The sequence below is a fragment of the Tenrec ecaudatus genome, chromosome 10, assembly GCF_050624435.1.
Source record: "Tenrec ecaudatus isolate mTenEca1 chromosome 10, mTenEca1.hap1, whole genome shotgun sequence".
NCBI classification, from domain to species: Eukaryota; Metazoa; Chordata; class Mammalia; order Afrosoricida; family Tenrecidae; genus Tenrec; species Tenrec ecaudatus.
The window spans coordinates 104,629,637-104,656,171 of NC_134539.1; the positions used below are offsets into that span (position 1 = coordinate 104,629,637).

Below are 26,535 nucleotides of genomic sequence, written 5' to 3' on the forward strand. Positions count from 1 at the left end.
TGACAAGTCCCCAGCCTTTACCATCTCTCTCAGCCGGGCCTCGTGAAGCCCTCTCCTGACATCTGCCTCTCCAATTCCTGCCTATGTTATCCCACCACCACCCCGGAGCCCTGGTGACGCAGTGGTTATGCACTGGGCTGGGATGTGCAGGGGCAGCACTTCAAAACCACCAGCTGGTCTAAGGGTGAAAGATGGATTTTCTACTCCTGGAAAGTGCTACTGCTTCAGAAACTCACGGGCAGTTCTATAGGGTCCCTGAGTTGGCATTGATTCCATGGTAGTGAGTTTGCTTTGGGTTTGGGAACGTTCCAGGGCAGTCCCCAGGCAGTGCAAACAGTTACAATGCTTGGCTGCTAACCAAAAGGTGGGTGTTTCAAGTCTATCCAGAGGTACTTAAGAAGAAAGCCTGGCAATCTATTTCTGAGAAACCAGCCAGTGAAAACCCGCTGGAGCCCAGTTCTACTCTGATCCACGCATGGGTTGCCGTAAGTCAGAATCAAGTCACTGGCAATTGGTAACGGGCCTGGTCAGCCCTGGGTTTTGTTTCTAGTTGCACTCTCAGTCAAAACCAAAACCAAACCCACTGTCATCGAGCCCATTCCAACTCATAGCAAGCCGATGAGACAGAGGATAACTGCCCCTTTGGATTTCTGAGACTGCAAATCATTACAACAACAGAAAGCCTTATCTTTTTCTTGCAGAGCATGGTGGGTTCCAATTGCTCCCCTTGTGGTCTAGCAGCCCGACCCCAACCCCACCACCCCCACAGGGCTCCCTGTATTCTCATGAGCACTGGGAAATAGACAGAAAGCCACGCCACCAGCTGCATAGGAGAGAGGTGTTGCTCCAGAAACTCCCGTGAAAGGGTTAAGGTTCCAGAAACCTCGGCCTTACTGAATCAGGCTAACTGCCTACGAACCCTTCTAAAGAAGTCTCATGACACTGAGGAGTATCTGTAATAGCTGGCTGATAGATATAGATTATAGGTAGAAAGAAGAAAAAGTCACTGCCATCAAGTCAATCCCAACTCAGAGAGACCCTGTGCCCCTTCTGAATTCCCAGTGCTTTGACACGCAGAGCCTTTCTGAACCGCCCAGACGTACAGTCAGGCTGGCAGGCTGTACCAAGCAGAGACAGAGCCTGACTCCTACCCACTCCCCCTGCATGAGGGTGGTGGTCCCCTCTTACCGTAACTGAGCCAGGTCTCGGCAGAGCTCGATGTTGGGTCTCCGGGTGCGCTCGTCCAGCCGAGTCTGAGCCACTTTCAGGTAGGCTGACTTTTCCCGAACGGCCTTCCTAATGGACTCGATGGTCATCTCCGTCTGGAAGATCTCCTGCAGGGTCTGTAACAGAGACGGGCAGGCCAGAGGTTTGGGTGTGATCCCCTCAACAGCCTGCTCCCTTCTTGCTGCTTTGTCCTCTGCCGAGGTTGAGTCATAAAGAGCATTGTCCATCCCCAACCCTGCTCTGGGAAGCTGACTTGCACCCACTCTGGAGAGCTGCCAATTCTCAGGTCCAGGTTTCGCCATGTCATGCCTGTAGTTTGGAAGCAGCCAGGGTGGGAAAATTAACCCCATGGGAAGGTTCAGAGCTGTTAAGCAGGGCTTTCTCCCTCCCCGGCTCGCTAGGCCACATCTGTGGTTAACATTGACAAAAGGGAGAACACATCAAGTCTGATTTGGCCTAACTTCCTTCCTCATGCCAATATGCCCTTGCCTTTTAAGGCTCCACTTTCTCTTCCTACCAACCTCAGCAAGACCTGTTCCTCCTGGTGGAGGATTTGCCCTGAAATGAATCAAATTTAAGTTTCTGGGGTCCCTCATTTGCATGAGAAAGGAACTGACCACTTAGCATCCCTAATTCTTTTATTCTTCAAGGGGTTTCCCCAATTTGCATAAACCTGGACCCCTCCCTGGGTTCTCCTCTCCCTCTTGAGACCTCTTCTGAACTCTGAGAGCTCTTCTCCCGTAGGGACCTGCGTTTGGAAACCCCCCTTCCTCACAAGTCCCCCACAGTGTGTGTGTTCCCTCTCCCTTGCTTCCTTTCCTGTGGCCTGGAGGCATGCCCAAGGACTGCGTTAACCAACCAAACAGAGACTGCTGTCATTACCACCACCCTCCCCAGTCCCTCTCGTGATATTTGATGCCAAATATATCCCACGAATGGCATATGCTTCTCCCTTCATTTTCGGAATGCCCGGTCTCCAGAAAGCACCAATATTCTACCACTGGATGTAGTGTGTGGCTAAGGCCGCACTCGCAAAGGCACCGCATCCTCACCCATCGCTCCCTCGCCTTAAAAGCCTCCGCTGCACTTGCTCTCATCGGCCGGCTGCTGCCGACATCTCAGCCTTTCTCTCTAACCACTCTTCGTGCTTTCAGTGCCTGGTATTGCCCTTGGGCAGCTTCGCTCAGAGTGTCCCTCCTAGAGAGGTCTCAGAATCATAGGACCTCACGTGCCACCCTTCCGAAATTCTGACGTCTGGCACTGACGCGCTGACTCTCTTCTAAGTTTTCATCAGCCTGCTAAAAACCTACATGGTTCCCACGCGAAGACCTCCTTAGATGCCACCTTCTACATGGAGTAGCGATTGAGGACGACTTGGGCAACATAACCTTGGTGCTTTCTCTGTGGCTCCAAAGGGTCCTTTCTGCGGCTCTATGGAACTTGTCGTTTCTTGACGAATGGTTAAATGTGTACGCGTCTTGCCTCACACGCAAACACGAGGCAGAGTCCGTGTGGGGTTCAGACGTGCCCACCCCAGCATGCGCAGCCCAGTACCACGAATAGAGTCAAGACAATTCTGCTGAATGAAGGAACGCACAATGCAGCTGCCATGCAGCAAGCAACGAATTCTCTCGATCCCTGGAGGAACAGCACCAGGATCGGCACAGCGCTGGTTGCTGGGAGGCAGAGCTTAGGCCTATCTCTGTCTTCCCATTTCGCCATCGTTTCTCCAGGGCACTCTCAGATTCTCTGAAGGGTTCCACAATCCAGGGAAGTGGCCAGACAGAACCCATAGACCAGACTCACAGCGGCATGCTTCATTAGGGAATCAACAGGTGACAATGTGGGATCAGGATCAAGTTGGAGCTAACATGAACAACTCAGGGTCGGGATGAAGAAGCCCACAGACAAGGTCTGGAACATGGAGAAAATTTCACTCCCTTCTAACAGGCACAGCAGCTCCCAGTGGTTAGCTCCTCTGCCAGCAGGCTTCTTTGCCTCTAACTGGCCTAGTACCCCTACCTCTGCTCCCCACTCAGTTCTCTTGCTTTCTCTCTGCCATCAGGCCTCTCTGTTGTGGGCCTCAGCTGCTAAAACAAACCAGTGTAGCAGCCTCAGGGCTTCTACTCAGTTCCTATGTGGCTCTGCTTCTCTGCTAGCCCGGCTCGAATCCAGCCCCGCCCTCTCATTCAGGAGGACGCTGAGATCTGTGCTTCCGTTGCTTGTGTGTTCCAACCCTCCCTTCCCATCAATGCCTTCCACAATCACCGCAGATGCATGTGAAAGCTGAATGGTGACTACAGAAGGCTAAAGGAGAATTGATCCGTGTGACTTATGGCGTTGCTGAAAATTTTTTAAAGTGCTGTGGACTGCCAAAAGGACAAACAAATCTGTCTGGGAGGAAGTACAGTCAGAATGCTTCTTAGAGGCAAGGATGGTGAGATTTGAACAAGCTATTAGGAGAGGCAACTCTCTGGAGAAGGACATCATGCTGGACAAAGTGGAGAAGCAGCGAAAAAGAGGAAGGTCCCCAATAAGGTGGATTGACCCAGAGGCTGCGACCATGACCTCACAGACAGAGGCCAATGGTGAGGATGGTGCAGGACTGGAGGTATTTTGTTCTGCTGCAGAACTGACTCAACAGCCTCCAGCAACCACGAAAACATGTTCTGGCTCTAACTAGCCTACGTTCCTCTCTCAATACATAGATCATCTCTTCTGGCATGACCGGGCTCTTACAGACCTGAAATCAATCCCCACGGCTTGGCTCAAGAGGTCACCCCATCCACAATGAACCCTAACAATACTTGCTGCGTCTGTGAATTGCCAACCACAATTGTAAGCGTCTACTGTTATCAGTTGTTGGTCATCCTTTTCATTGCATGCATCTCCATAAACACGAGCTTTCTGGGGGCGCAAGCTACATTTCATATCGCTCTATACCCTTCACTGGATGCACCATCTTGCTCCACATTCAAGTGCTGCCAGAATAAGCTATCATGAGAAGGAAATGAAAGTCGCTAGAGTCTGAAAACACAATGCCCTCAACACTGGCTGAGAGCAACGTGCCCAAGTGCTTAGAGATTTGAAGAAAAGAAAGCAAAAATCACACACAGCATAATCCACAGAAATCATCAGAATGTAAACACTGAAAATGGAGGTGGGAGCAAGCATTAGAACTGATTGTGATGATGTATACACATCTCTTTTCAAAGGCCATTTCTCTATGGAAGTGCATGATGCATGAATATTATTATCAGGAAAACTACTAAAAGAAAAAAAAAGAAATGAAACTTGACCTATGGTTACCATGGGTGGAGGAGCATTGAGTTTATTTTAATGGTGGTGGGACAATTTGGGAGAGGGCTATCAATAATGGTTGTACAACATGTATAATCTATGAGACTGCATTATACATGCAGAAGCTGTTGAATGGGAGAATGTTGTATTAGGTATAATTTTGCCACAATTGAAAAACATAATTAGACAAATAACAAGGAGGACACGGAAGGAGAAAATGCCCTTCAATCGGTTGTGGTGATGATGGTACAACTCTTCTTGGTATGAGGGAACCATTGAATGGTATGATAGGTGGATGAAGTGTCAATAAAACCTTTTTTACAAGACTAAAAATAAGTAAAGAGAGAACTCCTTTTTAGCTTGAAAAATAGAAACTCTGCTTGCACCCCTCATTTAATTGTCATGTGAAGTCTTTATACGTAGAGCACCTCACAAGGCCACCACCAGAAAGGCCCCAAACGTCCAAATCGTTTCCTGTGCCTCGTTCTGAATTCTGGAAAGAGGGTTCAAAGTAACTCAATATTGAACAATCCTACCATATGGTCCCATAATAAGTTCACTTCCTCGTCACATATGATGGCTCATTAAACTTTAATAATGTTTTTGGTTCTGTTAAATATTATGAATTTTCCATTACATAGTGCATTCCTTACAATCCCCAAGCCAAAGGATTTCACTTTATTTTTACACTTGGCTATGTGGTTAAAATGAATGGCATGCTTTGCACTGTTTTTCATTTTTATATGCTGCGTGGCTTTGTGGCTTATTCTGCATGGCCGTGTGCTTTATGGTGCCTACTGGTCCCAGATTACCCTGCTCTGTTCAGGTGACCTCAGGCATACCACCGGGAGTTAGTTGGCTTACCTTTGCTAAGTGAATCTGAATCTTATTCTTAGCATCTGCTGTCTCAGCAATGCGGTTGGTGAAAGCCACGTTGACTTTGTTGAATTGATTCCACATTTCATTGGCCGTCACAACCAAGAGGTTATTAATGTCATCTCTTAACTTGGCTGAGGCTGCACGTTCACTCTGGGAGCGAAGAATATTGTCATCGGTGAATTTGGCCCAGGATTCGGGCACTGAGACCCTGAGAGGAGAAAGTAGAAGACGCCAGTGACAAAGATGAACTGATGGAGACAATCTGTAGGCACCCCTTCCTCCAAATAAACTCACAACACTCTTCTTCATTGTTTGCTGTTGTTTTGATTTTGCTTGGCATGAGGGTTTGGTGGTAAAACCCTGGCCTTCCAGGTGGGAGATGTGATTCTGATTCCCAGCCAGTGCACCTCCTGTACAGCCACCACCATGTGTCCCTGCTTGGCTGAGGAACGGGTCTCAGCAGAGCTTCCAAACAAAGAGAATAGGAAGCAAGGTCTAGCTTTTTTGTTTTGTTTTGTTTTGGGTTTTTAATCAATCCGTGAACACCCCGTGGATCCATACCCAATCATGGGGCTGATGCAGGGATCGGCAGTATTTTGTTCCATGGTGCAAGAGGTCACCATGAATCAGAGGCCAGCTCCACCCTGCTGACTCCAATGATTTGGGGACATAAAATGTAAACGTCTGAGGTAAGCATATCTCCAGCTTTTCTCAATTGTTGCTTCTGTTACTGCTAACCGTGTTCTCCATGGAATAAACCAAATGGCTCAATAATAGGTATTGGTGTGTCAGTCCCTTTCAAGTGTGTCCCTCCTGCCCAGGAACACCTGAAAAATATCTAACCTCGTGACTAGCCAAAGAAATACTAATAAGAACAGCAATATACTAGGAATCTGCTGTCAAAACAGCACAAAGGAAACAAGCGGCAGTCAGAAAAGGGTCAAGCTGTTTTTTCAACCCATATCCCTCTGAACACAGTACATTCAAAACACTGGCAATAGTTGATTTCCCTGAGGCATTTCTGGGCTTTCTGCATTGCAGAGGGTTATGTCCCTAGTTATAGACATAAGCAACCAAAGTATCTTTTCAAACATGGTTTGTGACTTAAGTCTTTTCAAAGGATGCTCCTTCATTTCCACCTCTTAGCCGTTGTTCCCTTTGGAGCACCTGTGAGCGGCGCCACACCCTTCTGAAAGCAGAGAGCTCGTGTTATAGGCGACCCGAGCAACGCCGGCGCTGTGCCCGACTTACGTGGCATCGACCTTCTCCACCCCCCGAAAGAAGCTGACGCCCTCGGAGGTGTTCCGCAGATGGTGACACTTGTCATCGATCCGGTAGGCCGCCTGCTTGTCACTCAGGTCTTTCTCCAGCTCATGCTGGGAGGCTCTGTCCGAGCTGGAACATAAAGAAGAGAGACAGAGCTTCAAGTAGAGGTCATGATTTCATACACGCAAGCAGAGTAGCCCTTTTGAGCTGCGTCCCCTCATGACTGCTCTCCTCCTGTCTCCTTCAGCCCATGCCAGATTCTGCAATCCGGGGAGCCTTGTTGGGAGATTTCACTGCAGGGGGGACCTGCAAACCTTTACTCCCCACATCCTGCCCATGTCACGGAGCAGGTTGGGAGTTGGTGATGCGCAGCCCAGCCCCATGCCTGGCAGCCCATCATCTCACCACACAGACTATTCCAGACAGGACACTGGTTGAAAGTCACTGTCCAGCTCTGTGCCTTCCTCTCCTCCCTTTTCCTCTTCTACAGTGCCACACCTGTTGTCTGCTCCTTGGGTTTTACTCCCCCAAACATTGTGAAACATTTAGAACTCAGTTCTCTGCCCACTGAGAGTGACCTCCGTTTGCAGTCATGATGAGGCTCAGAAGGTTCCCAGGACATCGGAACTGAAGGTCAACTGTCATTCTAGGAAGAAGTAAAGGGGCTGGTATCCCACACAGGTTCCAAGAGGTCCTGCTGGGAGGAAGACCTTTGGGTAAAGACTTGGAAAGGAAAGGGCCCGATCCTGTAGGTCTTTGGTAACCATTGTAAGAATTCAGGTTTAATTCCAAAAAGAGGAGGTCATTTGCTTACCACCTCAAAGGATCATTCCAGTGCTGGGGTGCAGACAGACAGGAGGGACCCTTGAGGACCACGAGAAGGCCCTTGCAGTCGTCTGGGCAAGAAACAATAGCAGCTTGGACCAAGGGGTAGCAGTAAAGGAGGGGGGAAGTGTTCAGAATCTAAATGTGTTTTGCAGCTATGACCAAGAAAAGATCGCCAGTAAATCAGAACCTCATTGAGAAACAAGAGGTAAAATTGAGTAATTGGAAGAACAAACTTTTATCAAATGGGACAGACTTCCTGTTAGGTTAAAGAAAAGATAGTTCAGCTGAAGCCATGTTGGATTTAAAGTGTCCTTTAAACGTAGAGATATCAAGTGGGGTGTTAGAATTCTGGAGAGATCAGGACTGGAAGCCAAAACTAGGGAGTTGCTAACATATGAAAGGTTTCACCAAAGCTTTTGGAAGAGTGGAATTTTCCACATTTCTTTTGAAGCTCTTATCGATAGTATCTTAAAAGCAGGTCTGCTAGATGATCTTAATTATTTATGTACCCCCAGGATACAGAAATGGTCTTGGCATTGAGAGAAAAAATATCGTTCCCAATTTATTAAATGAATGAATACCCTTTACCGTATTCTTGTCACCTTCATCCCTGTCAGCGATCTTTTTCACTCCTTCCGTAAAGTGGAAATACGAATGGTACAGTGTAAGTGATCCACAATTTGTGAATGGTAAAGGTAATGCATGGGAAGAGATGGAATCTTAGAAAATAGCCCCTGCTTACTCTTTCTGTGTCCAGTCTCTTGCTGTAAGTCAGGATGTGGGAATTCTACCACTAACTATACCAGCAAGAGACTGGACAGTTAAAACACCTTTATCATTTCCAGTCTGGGACCAACAGTCTCCATCGGCTCCCTCTCTTGAGCTAGCACTCTTGACAAGAGGAGGCTGCTGGTGTCCCTTTGATTTGACCTGAGGGTCTCTAGGAAAGAGTTCAAAGCAGCACCTTATCAACCTGTCTGGTAAGCACGTATATGAAGAGAATCATGACCACCAAATTGCTGCCTCACGAGGGCCTGGTGACAGCTGGGATTTAAAGTGGAGGACAGCATTGTTCCTGCCAAAACAATTGGGAGTGGAAAAGCCCGGCACCATTGCCCATCAGAACAATTAGAGGTACAGGATCCCGGAGAAGCCAGCGCCAGGAAAATGAGGTGGCACCTTGCTCACTGTACATTGAAGAAAAATCATGCTCCCTTACAGGGGCAAGTCATGAAGAACGTTTTAGACAACTAAACACCTTTAGGGAAGGAGACACTGGGTCTGGGGGCTTAGGATCATAGACTTAGGAGATACCAAGGGCAGTTGGTAGAACATAGCTCAGCAAGATGATGTTGCACATCCTACTTTGCAGAAGAACTGCTAGGGTCTTAAAAATACATGAGCAGCCATATAAGGTGTAATTATTAGTGTTCCCTCATGCAGAGGAGAGTAATATAAATCAAAAGGCATAGGAAACAATGAGTCCAGTGAGCTATTGAACCATGTAAACATCAGTCTCCACAACCCTGAGACCAGAAGAATGATGGTGCCTGGCTACCACTACCCACTGCTCCAAAAATAATCCAATTCGAAGGCTCAAGGTAGAGTGGGCGAAAATGTGGAACAAAACTCAAAATCAAGAGACCAGGCTTACTGTTTGGATAGAGATAGGTAGAATCCCCAAGACTACAGCCCTTAGTCACCCTTCGGGCCTGAAACTGAACTCATCCCCAAGAATAATCAACTGCTTAAGATCAAGATGCAGCATTTGCCCAAGGACAAAACTCAGGGGGACAGGAAAGGAGGAAACACAGGGAGGGAGTGGGAGAAGGGGTGATAAATTGAGGGAAATGCAATGCAGTAATTGAAACAACATGCCCATGAATTATTCGATGTAAAACAGATGATCTGCTCTGTAAACCTTCACTTAATTCACAGTAAAAAGTTGTTAAGAAAAGTCATGTTCCTTACATGGGTCACCACAAGATCCTGTGCATGAAGTCCATCCCATATGAGTGCATATGCTGAAACAGAACTTTATGCAAAGGCCTTCCATAAGACTGGAATTGGGCCATTTCTAATGAGAATTAACACGGAGAGATGGCTGTTCAGTGTGGAACAATGCAGGCCAAGAAAAGAAAAGAATGACATAGAGAATAAGCAGAGATTACAGACAACGAAAGGACACGAGGATGAGGTCCTAGACAAGAAGAACACAATTCTTTGAACCATACTGAGCTAGGCATGGACTTGATCTTTTTATTCATGTTGGGCAGCACACCCAATCAACACTTGTAAAATATAGACAGCTGCTAACGTTGCTTAGTATGACCCCACCCACCCACCATAAACATTGAGTGCTCACTATGACTGTGAGTCAGAATGAATTCAATGGCAGTGGGTTTGAGGTTTGATATTGCTTAGAAAATTCAGCCAACATTCTTGATGGATTTGTATTCTGTTGGGCAGTAGGGTGACATAAAATCACCAACCAGTGGGCCCAGATGGCTGCTGCTAGGTGTAATCAGAGCACCAGGCAGTGTCCTGGGGTCTATATGTGATCAGGGAAGGCTGACTCTCTTTGAAAATATGGGAAATAAGCACAAGCGCAAAATAATTCATTGCTTTTTCAACTACAAATGGTTAGGACTGAATATACACAAATCAGTCTCTTATCAAAGAACGAAAGTATTCTGAGTTTAAAGAAACCTTATCCAAGCTCAAAGTTTAAGACCGAAATCCTTTACACAGCATGTCAAAATAATATCTTCAAATAAAAATTTAGAGAAAATGTCTCCAAGTACTCATCTTCACCTTTAAATAAAAATATGTTTTTGTGCCTGCGTATGTGTGCGTGTAGTCTTAGAAACGCTGGGAGATCTGGATGGAAGCTTGAAAAAAGCAATAGATTATAAACTGTAGAGGTAAAACTCTTACGCAAGTTGGGCAATAGCCTTGTCCAAGTGTAGCTTCATTCTTTCTTGACAACACAGAATGTTATCAATTTCCTACTCAATGGAAAAATAAAGAACAAAACACAGATTAATACTTTAATCATTAAAAGTTGATCATCTAATAGAGCATCAACGAGTGCAAACTTTAATTTTAAAAAGCCCATTGAAGTAGATCAAGAAAACAATCTTACATCCCCTTATTAACCTATGTGCCCTATGCTAGTATGTTCAATTATGGGGCTGATATGTATCTGCCATGGGGCTTGTAGTGGTGGGCTTACAAACTTTCTTCGGTGGGGGAACATATTCACAGGATTATAGGATTAAGGCGAAGGTGTACTTAATTGCAATTGTGGGGCTAAAGAATTATGTACACATGCTAAATTGGCAAGGCGTGGATTGAGATAGTTAGTTCGTTGTGCCAATCTGGCCGAAAAACACATGTGGGGTTAATTGAAGGGAAGAGGGATATGTGGCTCAGTGAACCTCGCCTTTCTAGTTCTCGGGTCTCTTGCCTTCTGATGGTCAGACCAGGGTGCAGCTGCCTTAGCCAGTTCCCTGCTTCAGCTGGCAAGGCTCACTTCCTACACGACACATGAACCTACCCTGAAGCAGCCCTGGGTGCAGGCGCAGCTGTGTGGAGAGCCCTGCCAGCGCTGAGATGCTTATACAATCACTGACCCTGCTTTCCTCCTGCAGTCAGCATCATTGTGTGTGTTTTGTGGATTGGTGTCAGACATATGGGTTAATATTGGACTTGTGGACTTGGGCAGCACTGGGTTGAGAGATTTTCTTGATGTGCACTTACCCTTTATATAAAACTCTCTCTTATACATAAGTTTCTGTGGATTTGTTTCTCTAAAGTACCCACACTAGTACAGGGCTATAGGGAAATAATATCTGCAATGGGTTTGGCATGGACAAAAGGTTAGAATTTTGTTTTTTCTTTATATATCTCATCCAGATTTAAACCGTCAACAACAAAAAATCAAACCTTCAGTGACATGTAATGTTGGATTTAAATGCATGACTTCCTCATCAATAGTTATTCTTCTGAAACAAAGCAAATTTGGGAGAAAGGGGGGAGGAGAACAGCCAAAGGAGCTTTGCTCTGGCAGTGCACCTCACCTCCAACAGACAAATCTTGCCTGTCCATGGAAGCTGGCTTCAACATGACCAACTCCACCCTGACTTCCATCCCAGCTCCTTTACTTGCCTATTCCTTCATGCTAACAAGGCCTCTGTACTTGCTACCAAGATGCATATATACAGAAAAGTGGGTGAAGGGAGACGTCAGAGAGCATAAGATATGACAAAATAATAATTTATGAATTATGGAGGGTTCATGATGGAGGGGGGGTGAGGATGTAGGGGGGAAAATGAGGAGCTGATATTAGGGGCTCAAGTGGAAAGCAAATGTTTTGAGAATGATGATGGCAACAAATGTACAGATGTGCTTGACACAATGGATGGATGTATGGATTGTGATAAGAATTGTACAAGGCCCCATAAAATGATTTAAAAAAAAACAAACCTCACGTCTTATCAGAGGGTTTTTGAATAACGTGCTTCCTTATTAAGTTCGTGCGTATGTTAGAAAATTTTATAAATCAAAACTAGCACTAAGAGGAAAAGAGCTCATAATCACCATTATCATTTTTAAAGCAAAAAAAAAAAGACGAAGAAACCTATTATTTGGGTACCTGCATTTTGTTTTAAACTTTAAACATTTCCCCTTGGTGTTGACCAGTGCATTGTGGAAACCCTCAATAACTATAGTATGTAAGTATGTTCAATGAGTATAAATTTTTCAAAATTTTCACAAGCACAGCCTAATTACCCATCAGAAAAGTTATACCCCTTTTATAGCAATGAATGGGGGTACATTTTCTTCCCTCAGACACTGAGTGGCCATTATCCTTTCTTTAATCAATGCCAATGTGATGTCAAATCCAAAGAGTCAACTACTAAAGAGTCAGCTTCCAGAGTCAACTGATTCATGGGGACCTTGTGCATAGCAGAAGGAAACATTGCCGGGAACTGTGTCATCCTCACGATCACTAGTATGGTGATTCTATCATTTCAGTTACTGTGCCAATTCACTTCATCAAAAATCTCCTTCACCCTTGCTGGCCCTTCAACTCCACAAACATCATGTTCTCCCCCAGTGATGGATCTTCCTTAATACCATGTCTAAAGCAAGCTGTAAAATGTTCTTTGTGATCCGTACGGTTTCTGTTGCTTACTTTTTGGAACCAGATCTCCAGGCGATTATTCCTAATCTATCTTAATCTGTAACCTTTGCTGAAACCTGTCCACCATGGTTTACCCTGCTAGTACATGAAATTCTGGTTAAATCGCTTCCAACAACACAGCAATATGCAAGCGACTACAGTACAAAAAACTAAGAGATGAGCCAATATGCTATTAAAAAAAAACCTCAAAAAAGCCAAACTCATTGCCTTTGAATGGATTCCAACTCATTGTAACTATGATAGTTAAGATTTTTTGTCAAGTTGGCTAGGCCAGGGTTTTCAGTGATTGGACAGTTACTGAATAGTAATCCCCTCATGATGCCATCTTACACAATGTAACCACTTCAATTGATAGGAAGCTTGCTCAAGATTGGGGCCTGTTTCCAATAGAATGGATGCCGTGGGAAAGCTTGTTAGCGTCTCTCTCTCTCTCTCTCTCTCTCTCTCTCACATATTTTCTTTCTTTGAAAATCATTTTATTGGGAGCTCTTACAGAGATTATAACAATCCATAATTTAATTAGATCAAGCATCAATTAGATCAATTGCTGCTACCATCAGATTCAAAACATCTTCATTCTTCTTGAACTCTTTGCTATCAGCTCTCCATATATCTCCTCCCTCTCACACCCTATCCCCCAGAAACCATTATTATTACTATTTCCATGTCTTACACCATCAATGTATCCATTCACCTAAAAGTCTGTTATTCCTTCCTCTTGAGTGGGGTTATACAGTTGTCATTGCTATCCATTCCCACTTCCCCTCTCCCCACTTCCTGCTCCCTCGGGGAATCATTACTCCTTTTACTATTTCTGAAGGTTGTTTTTTTTTTTTTAATCATTTTATTGGGGGCTCCTACAACTTTTATTACAGTCCATACACCAGTTGAATCAGGCATGTTTGTACATATGTTGCCCTTATTCTTTTCTAGACATTTACTTTCTATTGAGCCCTAAGTATCAGCTCTTCCCACCACCCCCAAACCCCGAGAGATTTTACATTGCTATTATTTTCATCTCTCACACCGACTGCTCCCTTCCCCCTTTTTTTCTGTTGTTCTTCCCCCTGTAGAGGGGTGTATGGTTATGTGTCAATAATTGTGATTGGTTCCCCCTTTCTCCCTTGCTCTCCCCCTCTTTTCCCTACCCTTCTGGTATTACTAGTTCCACTCCTGTTCCTGGATCCTGTGTGTCGTGAGCTCCCATCCCTTTCTATACCTGTGTACATGTTCTGGTCTAGTCTGGAATGAGAAATAGCACTGGGGTCATGACAGTGGGGAGTGAGGAGGCCTCATGGAACCAGAGGAATGGTGTGTTACATCAATGCTTTACTGCACCCTGGTGACTCATCCCTTCCCTGTGACCTGTGGCCCCTTTAGGGAGATTTTTCCACCGTCTACAGATGGGCCTTGGATCTCTGCTCCAGCCCTCCTCATTCTCAACAGTATGTTTTTGTTTGTTATGTGTCTGTTGATGTCTATTACCTGGTCCCTTTGACTACTCATGATCGCACTGGTTGTGTGCTTCTTCCATGTGGACTTGTTACTTCACTGCCGAATGGCAGCCTGTATAACTTCAAGCCTTTAAGATCCCAGACACTATGTCTATTAATGGCCAGGCACCATCCGCTTTCTTCACAGTTGCTTATGCACCCATTTCATCTTCTTTTGCTGGTTCTGGATCTTGCATCTCATTCTTCATCTGACCTCTGGCTCTTTGAACTTGAGTCAATGGTCTACTGCAGGGGTCCTCAAACAATGGCCTGCACCCACCGAAGACATTTATCCGGGCTGCTGCAGTGATAAACCTCTCTATCTACCATATATAGAGTGCAAGCCAACCTGAATATCAGTCGAGGCGCCTCACTTTACCACAAAAACTGCACTCAAAATGTGCTGAAACACTCGGCTTCTACAGGAGTATGTACGGCATATGCCTGCACGCTTCAAAGGTTTGCTTGTCTAGAGAAACCACCCTAAGCCAACAACCTTACAGGGCGGCGTAGAACTGTCCCGCGGCTTTCCAAGGCTGTCAATCCTTACAGAAGCATACTGCCTTGTCTGGAAGCTCTGCTGGACACCAATCTTTTGGTTAGCAGCCCAACACTTAACCCACTGTGCCACCAGGGCTCATTTAACCCCATCTACAGCCTAAAATAATAAATTTCTTTAATTTGTGTTTTCTTATTACAAATGTGCATGCTTCTCTATCTTTGTTAGTCATTGACCTTTCTGTGTGCGTGTGCTGTCTCTTGGTGTGCTTGCATAAGAAGTGCTGGTATCAAGGTTCAATTACATCCTATCTCAGAGCAGAGCCCACCTGGGCTGGATTACACTGGAATGTCTTCCTTCGTCTGAAATGCTGAAATGTCTCTACAGTGGTGGGGCTAGTCAACTGACATCTCCAAGAGTCATTCTTGCTCAAACTCAGTAAACCTATGAGCTGTCACATCTTGCTCTTTTGCTTCAGCCAGGTGGTAGAGGAGAAAGCCATCTGTGAGAGGAAACTGGCCAGCTGGGCCCAGACCTAGAGGTATAGTGTGGTTCATAAGCAACAGTTTCTGCCTGCATCCTCAGGAAGGGCAGGACAGGCTGCATATTGGACAGCTCATCCGACTTACTTGGCATCAAAGTCCAAGGAGTTGGCATGATTTGGTGTTTGTGTGTGTGGCGGGGGGGGGGGGGGGGGAGGTAAGGTCTCAAGAAGACAGACAAATGTCTTATTCCCCAAGAGAAAGCCTTTTGTCAAGGTTTCTCAAATATCACTGATTCAAAAAGAGTAACGGCGCGAACGGAATTCATGAGAAAATATTTCATTGTACCTGATTATTTGTTGTTGTTTTGTTCATTTGTTTTTCAAATATGCTTCTTTGTAGGCTACCTGTTCTTTTTGGCTTATTAAACTGTTCTAAAAATTGAGATCAATTTTGTTAAAATAAATGATATGCTAATACTGCTACCTTGAGTAAGTTACGCATGCGCAATACCTTAACCACCTAAATCAATTGGTCATAGCCAGGACAGTCCCTCCGTGTTGCAGTGTTAGCTTAAGTGTGGACTCCGTTTTTTGTGAGAGAACGTAAGCACAACTACCGACCTAGAAAACTTAGGCCTCTTGAGGAGTGGTTCTTCACCTTATTTATTAAAGTTATCTGGGGAGTATTTTGCAAATACCAATGCCTAAATTCCACTCCATATTCCAGTCAAAATCTCTCAGGGTGGGCCTCGGGCAATGACATTTGTACCACATCCCAGTGGATTCTCATGTGCAACCAGATTTGAGAGCCACTGCTACAATAATGGAAATGCCGAGTATAACTTAGATTCAAGAACCCCTTAGAAATTCCATATGGTGTGTTCATCTGTGGGCAAAGTGATAAAGTGAGACTGTTAGAAATGGCTTGTAATATACTTCATGTAAAACATCCTATGGACAGGTAAGAACAAGAGGCCAAGGAAGAGACAGTTTCTATCCAATCAACCCTGCTCATGATGACCTTACACAAAACAGAGCAAAATGCTACCTGGGACATGTGTCAGTCTCAGCACCTGTGTCATTCTTATTACTGCATCTTAATCGAGTCCATCTTTGCAGCTGCTCGTTGCGAGTCTTCCTCACCTGTGCTGGCCTTCTACTTCACCAAACATGATGTCCTCCTCCATTTCTGATGGGGTGTCCACAGCCAGTGATTCTGACAATGCTCGGTTGCGAGCCATACCGGTCACACAGACTAAGCATCAGAAGTAGATAACTAGGACTCCCTTCCTAATTGGTCTCAGTCTGGGAGGCTCCACTGACACTTGTTCATCATGGTGATCCTGCTAGTGTTTGAAATATTGGTGGCATCATAACTACCACAAGCTACCAAAGTACAGCAAATTGACAGAAATGGCTGGTAATAAATCTAATTAGATGACAAATTATTTTGGTAAGATTTGTTAGATTCACAAGCGGCTGAGAAAAAGCAAGCAAGCAAGAAAGAGCAGAGCAATTAATCATGATTGTGAAATTATTTCATTCTGAATTTCGAATCCCTACCCCTAGTGCTTAGCATGAGGGTTGGGTTTGCAGAGCAGACTAGATAACCTCGCTGCAGTGGCCAAACCTTTACTGAGTGTACCATTTTTACTCAGATTTCTCTTAGAAAACCAAACAAAGAGAAGAAACGGAGAAGCAATTAAAAAAAACATTTGCTTATCATCTTTAATAGTGAATCACTGGAAAATGTAATGCAACGTTGAGAGAGATCGGAGCTCCCTCATGAGAACACAGTGCCTCTGATGACCAAGCTGTCTGCTGATCTTACTGACTTTGCGGTCAAAGGCTCATGATTGGCTCCTGGAAAGATTGATTGATGGTCATAGGAATGCTATGAGTTTTAATCAACTCAGTGGCAGTGGGATTATCAAGGACACATTAGGTCTCATTAACCAAACAAAGGCAAAACCTGGGTGAGATCAATGTACTGCAGTAGAATTCACTGGGCCAAAGTAGGAAATTACACTGATGATTTAGTAGGGAGCCAGATGATGGAAGGTCTTAGTAGGTTCTCTCTTGTATGAAGCAGGGATTCTAGGAAGAGTTTATGAAGGAAGAAACTAGAGATAATAGAGAGACTCAACTGAAACTACATGTGCTGGACTGAACTGCATCCCAAACTAATATGTATTATAAATCCCAAACCCTATGCCAAACTGGAAGCTCCATTGAAACCCTGTTTGGGAATAGGGCTTTGTTTGTTGGCTAATGAGGAAGTACCAGTGTTGTGTGTCTTTTAAACCTTACTAAATCTGAGAGATAAAAAGAACAAGTCACCTACAGAAAAAATCAAGCACAAACAGGAGAAAGCTAAGGTGCCACATGGAGATCTCCAAGGAATGCTAGAGAGGCTGCGACACGTTCGTTCATCAAAGCCATCGTCTTAACTGCATGGAGAAACTAAGACTGGGGAAGGGAGTATGCAGAGGGATTGGCTACACATTAGCTAGTTGTGGCAGTCACCTCATCTGGTGTCACTTTAAGGATGAAGAGTGTAGGGGTGGAGTCCAGGCTGTCAATCTGGAGATAGCCAATGAGACTTCTGTGTGGGCAAAACCTCCGGAGAATTCTGAGAAATCTGGTACTTCCTCCTTGGAGGAGGAAGACATCTCTCTCTCTGCTACTCCCTGGGAGACATTGCAGAAGACAAACCACATGGACGCAACGAGACCTCGGAAGCCAGAGAAGCCACAGAGAGGCCTCTGCCAGTCTGAGAGGCTTACAATGCCACTAGATCCAAAGACTTTCTACCTACTGGCATGTGATCGTCCTGCATTTGGCTTCATTGCATGTGTTTCATGAGGACTTTATTGATTGGTATCAGACATTTGGGCTAACATCACACTTGGTATCGGACATATGGGCTAAAATCAGACTTGGACTGGACTGGGTTGGGATGTTTTCTCAACATTCAATTCCTCTTGTCTATAAACCTCTCCCTTATATACATATGCATGTTTATGAAATTACTTCTCTAGTCTCCCTAGACTAACACACAAGCTTGGAAGTAGGAAAGGAGGCGTCAGAACACTGGCAGGGAGCAGGGGTGGGGCAGGAACATAAAGAAAATCAGAGGCACAATTCACAGGAGCTGGAAACTCATGAGAAAGGTTTGAGGAAATGCTGGTCAGTCGCCCAAGACACAGTGAGTAGAGATGCCATCGCTGGAAAGAAGACAGGTGAGGGATCAGGTATCTGAGGAGAAGGAAAATTTGCTTCTGGGCTTCAAGAATGTGAACCAAAACAATGAACTACCTATGGAAAAATGTCTGGCAGGGATAGAGAATTGATGGTTAGTAGTGTGTCTAAGCTAAAGGAAGGATCCCAGGTTCATCCTAGCAGGATCTTCAGAAGCGGCAGGGATCGGTGGGGAGCAATAGGAGGGAAAGCTCAGAGAACTTCAGGCTAAACCACGTTCACCTGGTGAAGAGCACAGGGAGAGAGACTGGCAGGAGAAAGTATGCAGCAGAGCAGACAGGTCTCTAAGCTTCTGGAAGGCACGTTGGCTATCTGTGAAAAGCTTCCCAATGCATATGCCCTCTCACACATCCATTTCACTTCCTAAAATGAAGTCTAAGAAAATAACCAGTTAGGTGCTTACACTTATCACTAATAATATTTCTGGACACTGCAGGGGGTTGACTGTAAAAATGGTAGCATCTCCCTCTTGAGGAACATTACACAATCAAGAAAAATCATGTCTAAAAGAATAATAATATTCTGGAAATATTACGCCTAATTAATCAGCACTTAAAATTTGATTCCTGATGACATAGCTGTGTATTTATGCTAGTTGGGTGGTGTTTATCTAAGCACTTTTTTAAGACTGAAAACTCCAAATTTCACAGCGACTTGCTGTATAATAGAACTTCAGGTACTTTTATGTCTCTCTCTACTTTTCAGATGGTGAGCTTCGTTCAGATTCTGTGGAAAGTTTTCATTACCTTTTAATTCCATTTGTTCATAATCTTTTTGTTTTTGTTTAATCATTTTATTGATTATCATATCTTATCTTAATCATCCATCCATTGTGTCAAGCACATTTGTACATTTGTGGTTGTTGATGAACTTTTTGAAGCCCCCTTATATTTTAGAACCAAGGGAAAATGTACATTTTCTAGGAGCTATAAATACAAAAATCCTACTTCTTATATAAAATAACCATTTGTTTGTACATGTTAAGCACATATTTACAACTATGCAGCTGGCTAGTCTTGTATTTCCCCCAAATTTACTGTGAGCAATTCTGTTTCCACTTCATCATGAACTAGATCGATTCCCACTCTCTTCTCGCGATGAAGTAGACATTCTCGAGCCACCTACAGATAAACAAAATGTTAGAAAGCATTAATAAAAACTGACTACAACTAATGACAAAAACTTTTCAGTCAATACCAAACGAAATGCACTGCCAATGAATTGACTCTGAGTCATAGCTGTCCTGTAAACAAAGTAGACCTTCGCCAAGACTTTAAATCATTATGGGGATAAACAGACTCATCTTTTTCCGGTGGAGACATAGCCAGGGCTCCTTAAACACATCAGTATCACTGATGTAGTTATGAGTGTGAATGAGTGCAAATTCACTGCCACCAAAGAGATGCCCACTCATAGTGACCCTATAGGACAGAGTAGAACTCCCCCTGTGAGTTTCTGAGACTGTAACTCTTTGCCAGAGTTGAAAGCCCCATCTTTCTCCTTTGGAGCTGCTGGTGGTTTCGAACTGCTCCTTAAGTACATCAATATGCACTCTCATTACCAAATTATCAAACCATTCTATTGGGAAAAAATAGCATGGAACAGACTGACAGATAAGTTAATCCATGCAAATAGTTAAAGTTAGTTCTTCAGAGTAGTTTGGAAACATTCCTAATTAGAAAAATTAAGAGAATGAATCAGATGCCATCTAGTTGAACCCCCAAATTAGCATTAATTTCTTCTAGAAAAATAGCTCTGTAACATCAAATACTGCACTGCAGCTATTATTTCCAAATATTTTCTACTAAGAAGACTGAGGAGGAAAGCGATGATAGATGACCTTTAAGGACATCAAAATATTTGTGTAGCTCAAATTCCAAGTGATTTTTTTAAGCAAAAGAGAAGAAATTTATTGGAACCCATAGGGGAAACCCTAGAGGAGCCCAGCATACCCTACTGTGTAGGCAGCCCCAGCAAAGGGTCATACCAGTCACTGCACCCTCATGTCCCAAAGGGACCCCCTTGAGCCGAGTCCCAAAGCCCCTGACTTGGCTGGGGGCAGGAACGCCAAGTGATCATTTTTTAAATGTGCTATTTATTACTTTCCTCATTATACTAGATGTTTAGATAGATAGATAGATAGATAGATAGATAGATAGATAGATAGATAGATAGATAGATAGATAGATAAAAAAGAAGATAATATTATTTGGTAATTATAATCCCTTCATTGTTTCATTTATTTTAAAAATTGAGGTTATAATGTCTTCACAACTTTATAGAATACTTTTTAGGAGTAACAGTAAATCGAAGGCCTGGGTCCAAAAATATTCTTTGACACAAACTATATTAATGACTTCGATGTAAAATAGCTTAGATTATAACTGTAAACGATAAATTAAAGAACATCATGCACCTGTTAAAATATTTTCTCAAAGACTATTATATAAGAGACAGCTGTCTAATGTTAGTTTTTTTAAGCATAAAATATATTAGCAGGTATACTGTAATACAGATATTAATACCATTGTAAAAAATCTTTGAGTGAATCTCTAACTCATTTTATAATAAAAGTTACATTTGCTAAAAGAAGTTAATAGGTTGAGGAGAACTCTGATTATTTTAGTATCTGTTGCTAGATTTGGAGAAAGATGAAGCTTTCTACTCTCATAAGAGGTTACAGTCTTGGAAACCCACGGGGACAGTTCCACTCTGTCCTTTGAGTCACTGTGAGTCGCAATGGACTGGATGACAGGGAGACTGTTTTTTGAGTTTGTTACTAGACTGTTTTCCAAATAGTCTCCACCAATGGACAGTCATACCGGCAATACTAAAAAGCAGTGCCCACTTGTTGCTTTTGGTCATTTTTGCAAAATTGTTAGGCCAAGGATGGTAATTTCATTAATTTAATTTGCACATGTGTTATTAACTTTTTCCTGATATTAGTTAATCACCCGTATTTTCTCTTTTGATATTTATCATATAAGCAATTAATTTTCTTCAATTTTGATCAAGACTCTGCAATATTGTGTTGTCAGTAAATGTTTTAACTGAATATCTGGACAAAAATTGTAGAAAAAATTCAAATTAGAGCCATCGCACTGAAAGCCTTCATCACTGAATGAGGACGAAGGAAAGAGCAGTCCAATGGCTGTCCTTTTAAGGATACTTCAAATACTTGCAGACACTGGGAGCAGAAGTGTAGAATAAGCTAGTAATTCTCTAAATTGAACCAGGCTCCGAAGGGTAACTGATCCCAAACACAAATTCCTGGTGAATCACTAGTGTCCATTCTATGGACCTCTCTTGGGATTCCTGGGGTGTGTGTGTGTGTGTGAATTTGTTGTTTGTGGTTAGAGGGAGGAGATATGATAAGAATTTCAGATGTCACCAGCAAAGTCTTCAAGTCCCTATACTTTCTTGATGCCCTAAACTCTTTGACCTCAGATTCAAAGCCCAGCTTTGAATGCATACGCCATGGGGAACAAGTCACACCAACTTGCACAGACACACACACAAATGATGGTCAGCTTTCCTCATAGAAATATTGACTACATCCGTAACTTGAAGACCTTCAGAATAAGAAAATGTCCCTTTTCAGTGGTGGACAGAAAGCCCATCACACACCCAGAGAGTCCAAAGACACTTGGGCCACCCAGACCTGCTCAGAGGCCAGCAATCCGTTGAAGTTCCGCCGCTATCACCACAGCAGCTCGCCCAACTGCAGATCCATTTCTCTATTTAACCCGTCTCCAGAGCTAGACCTTCACTAGGCACTGAAACAGAATCATAAAGCATGCACAGGAGGCATTTCATGACATAGACTAGAAGAATAAGGTTGTTTGCCCCCTTCCATAAACCGTTTAGCAGGCCAACAATGGTCAATCAGATGGGGAGAGACATGCTTACCAGAAAACTCTGTCTGTCTGAATGGCATATCTCTTCAATGGGCCTACTTTGTTTTATACGCCGAGTTATGTCCTGCTAAGTGGTTGCTTTGTATAATGTGTAAAAATGGCACGGTGTTTGCACCAGTACTGAAACCTGCTATAGATTTATGAATATGGGGTTGGCTTCTATAGGTGAAGTAAAGCACAAGTTAATATATCAATAGCTTCAATATTCAGCCAGTCAATTTAAAAAAAATGGAGACTTATCACAGGGTTTCATAGTTACCTGAAGAGGGGCTTCAGTTTCCATCAAAGACCGTTCCATTTTTTTCTTAAGATCAGTGAGTGCATTCGTTTCACCAATCATCTCATCCAACTCATGAAGGATTTCAGATTTCCAAAAGCCTATGTCATTGACTCGTTCTCCTAAGTTTTGGGTGGAATCTGCCTGCGTCTTTCTTGTTTGCTGATATTTGTCTTGAATCAGACGAGATGTATCTACCCTGAGTCTCTCTGAATTATGGCGAGAAGTGTTAGACTCCTGATAGTTGGTTAAATTGGACCGGTACCAATCATCAGGCGTATACCTGGTGAAGAGGGTGGTTCTGTTGGAAACGAAGGGAAGCATGGTGCTCTCGGCCACCTTCTGAGCTCTGGTGCAGTATGGAGCCAAAGTCGGTGAGTTGGAGGCCACTTTGTAGTATGTGTTGGGTTTCCAAGGGAGACTCAAGCTATGGGTCAAATTGTAGTGGGGGAAGCGGTCCCTATAGGTTGACGCCATGGTACTGATGGCTGGTAAAAAGTTGGATGGTGTTGGCCTAGGGTGGGCATAAGTTGCCGTTAGAGTAGAACCTAATAACTCCATGATACCCAAGGACTGTTTTGTCAATGTCGCCTGTTTAAAAAAAGTAAAAATAGACAGTCACATAAATTAATCTCTGGTGAAAACTTACAAATGAAAGGCCACAGCTAGCTTACTATCAGTAACATGACTTGCTAACACATGAGACATTCATTCCAATTTGATACCCGCCTTGATCAGTGAAAATACTTGCATATTTAATCTTTTTCATCTCTGCGTCTCAAGGGTATATTAAATTCACACTGTTTAGATTAGCTTTTGAATTTTTGAATTTTTTTCATTTATAAGAATCATATTGTTTTGTTTGAGCAAATTCAAATTAAGACCCAGACACTGTATCTTTAACAGATCACATTCAAATCTTGGCTCTGTTGTTATTAGCTGTGGCATTTAGTAAGTTACTTAACTTTGCTGTACTTCAGTCTCCTCATCTATAGATTGAGTATAGTAATAGTACTCTAATAGTACTTCAGTCTCCTCATCTAAAGATTGAGTATAGTAATAGTACAATAATAGTACTTCAGTCTCCTCATCTATAGATTGAATATATAGTACTATAATCATACTAACTCCTTTGATTTAATATATTAGCAGCAGTAAGGGATTGTTTGGAGAACTAATCATCTCCTCCCTAATCTCCATCAGCATTCCCCAAACCCACATAACGTGGCCACATCATCCTAACTGAACACACAATCTGCTAGCAATGATAGGCCCAGTATGCAAGCAGCTCTCCTATTCCCTGATAGCTTACCACCTCCAAGCACTTCCAAAATTGAACGTTTAGGGTACACAAAGGTTATGAAGATTTAAAACAATGTAAGTGTTTGGAATGCCAAGCACAGTGCTGGGAATATACTAAGTGCTCAATAAATGTATATTTTTAAATTACTAATATAGGGGAGCACATAGGTAAAAAAAATACATTTTCTCCTTCCCAAAGTGAACTACTTAGGAGGACACACTGTGAATATTTTATCAGATATACCTTTCCAGATTTAAAATTTCATATGAACACAAAGATTTATAAATATACACACATATAAACAGAGGTTTTTAATAAGAAATTGAATTATCTTAATCATCAAACTTTTGTTCTATAATATTCTTCTATATTTCATTTTAACTTAAATATATATTTTGGATGTTCCCCTCTGCCCCAACATATTACATATACCTCGCCTTTTTTTACTAATTGAAAAGGATTCCATTCTCTGGAACTTTTTTCATTGCTAGTCCAGAACATCAGAATACCATAGACCATGACATGCTTTTCAGCAACTAAATGTCATTCTGTTTCGGAGTAATGTCTATGGACCTACTTATTGGAAATAATATAAATGAATATTTACAGGTCCAATTTTGCAATCTGCTCAGGAAAAAATAATCTTCAGTGACGATTTCAATAGTTAGGTTTTGAGACTCCTGGTACCCAAACCACAAAATAATCTACTTGTAAAATTGTGGTCAAGCCAAAAGCCACTCACACCGTGTGTGGTAAAACAGTTGCCCTACTACTAGTGGTCGTGTCTCATGCCACCTGGGCTCCCTGACGTTTCTCCAAATGCTTTCCACCCATAGCACCCCAAAAGCCTCACACGGGCTAAGCTTAGAGAATGATGGTGAAAAATGACACCGTAATAAAGACTGTAGTTCCTGACTTCAGTTTGAGACGTAGACACTGTTTTTTGATAAACAAAGTCCAAGTAACCTGAGGTCTTTGGGTCCTGGTGGCTGCCTTTCGGTCTAGCTCTGTGACAGTTGGGTTTTGTGTGAACTTGGCTAGGCAGTGAAGGTCCAATAGTCCTACATGATGGGACCTCACATAAAGCAATCGCCTCCACAATGAGACCTGCTATGAACCATTGAACAATTTCATTTTCAAAAAGGAGAAAAAATGTGGGCTACTTTATCAGATACTTAAAAAAAAAAACTTTGGCAACCAGTAAAACAGTTTCCTTACTTTTTCTACAAAGCTCAAATGAGTAATTTTATTCACTTCTACAATGGTTTCTTATCTATAATGCAAGAAGCAACCAGGGAGGATATAATAGACGTTTCACCTATCCAGCCAGACCATCCGTGACAGCGGGACAACAACCAGAGCTACACAGCCAAGGCTGTGCAAGATCTCCTGGGCCTGTACCTGAATTTCAGGGAGAGCTGTCTGAACCTTCCCCTGGGAACCAAACCCCCAAGCCAAACTCTCTGCCGCGAAATAGACTCCAACCCATAGCCACCGCTAACCCCCGGCTAATGAAACAGAGCAAACAGGGGATAATATTTAGGACAAACAGCACACTGCTAATAGACCCAAGAAATTAAATGTTAGCAAAGTGTCGGGTTCCCATGTCGTTTTCTGGCCTACGAGAAATCTCTGAAAAGCATCAAGAACATAAATACAGGTAGCAGGAGGTTTGGGGGACTAGAGCGCTGGTGCCTTTGCATAAGGCCTTTATCTGGTGCGGGTAGGGATGGGGACAGAGAAGAGTTTCCGTGATCCCACCCCAAAATTGGGAAGCGGGGGGACTGACCTAGGGGTCCTCTCGGTGGACACGCAGGAGCTGATTAGACCACTCACCTGGCAGCGATGCCCAACAAGGGGCAGGGAGGGCAGAGGGTAGGTGAGCAGAAGGGACTGAGCCCACCTCCCAACACCACGGTAGTTTCGGACCCAGGCCGGCCCCGCCCTCGCCCCGCCTTCTCTCTGTGACGTCAGAGTCTATAAGCCACTCAACGACGGTCCATGCTGGCTGACCGGAAGCGGATTGGCCAGCCAGAGTCGAGGCGGGGCTGAAATTGCGAGGCCGGAGAGAAAGGACACGCTTGGGCGGTTGCTATGGACGCTCTCAGGCTTAGCAACCGCGGCCCCCAGGGATAACCGCAGGGACTGCAGGTGAAAGGATGCTGTCTCCCAGAGGAGAGTCCGAAGAGATTCCTCTCTTCGCGGCTGCAGTGTGGGACTCCAGCTCGGGGACGCTCCCTCGGGCACACCAAATTGGGAGGTCCTGTCGTTGGGACCTTGCATCTGAGTAAACACCCCGGCCCTGGTCTCTCCGATAATGAGATTATCCATTGATCGTCCCCTCCTTACTCACCCAGAAGAAAATGTTTGGGGTATTTCTCTCTCTCTCTCTCTCTCTCTCTCTCTCTCTCTCTCTCTCTCTCTCTCTCTCTCTCTCTCTCTCTCTCTCTCTCTCTCTCTCTCTCTCTCTCTCTCTCTCTCTCTCTCTCTCTCTCTCTCTCTCTCTATTCTTTGTGTTAACAGTAATCCGTTCACTCATTGCCACCGCCTGGATCCCAACTCCTGGCAACCCAATGGGCAGAGTAGAATTGT

General features: G+C 43.7%; 1 protein-coding gene across 1 annotated transcript in view; it reads right to left on the reverse strand.

The window, feature by feature from the left end:
• The window catches only part of TEKT3 (tektin 3), a 34,482-nt gene extending 8,599 nt beyond the window's left edge, over nucleotides 1–25,883 (reverse strand). The window contains exons 1-7 of the mRNA XM_075561090.1: nucleotides 25,780–25,883; nucleotides 22,623–23,231; nucleotides 19,484–19,567; nucleotides 10,438–10,508; nucleotides 6,658–6,801; nucleotides 5,392–5,614; nucleotides 1,189–1,343 (exon numbers count right to left, since the gene is read on the reverse strand). Of these exons, the coding sequence (XP_075417205.1) occupies nucleotides 1,189–1,343; nucleotides 5,392–5,614; nucleotides 6,658–6,801; nucleotides 10,438–10,508; nucleotides 19,484–19,567; nucleotides 22,623–23,201 (1,256 nt within the window). The 5' untranslated portion in view covers nucleotides 23,202–23,231; nucleotides 25,780–25,883. The remainder of the gene's footprint in view (nucleotides 1–1,188; nucleotides 1,344–5,391; nucleotides 5,615–6,657; nucleotides 6,802–10,437; nucleotides 10,509–19,483; nucleotides 19,568–22,622; nucleotides 23,232–25,779) is intronic.
• Between the last annotated feature and the right edge of the window lie 652 nt (nucleotides 25,884–26,535).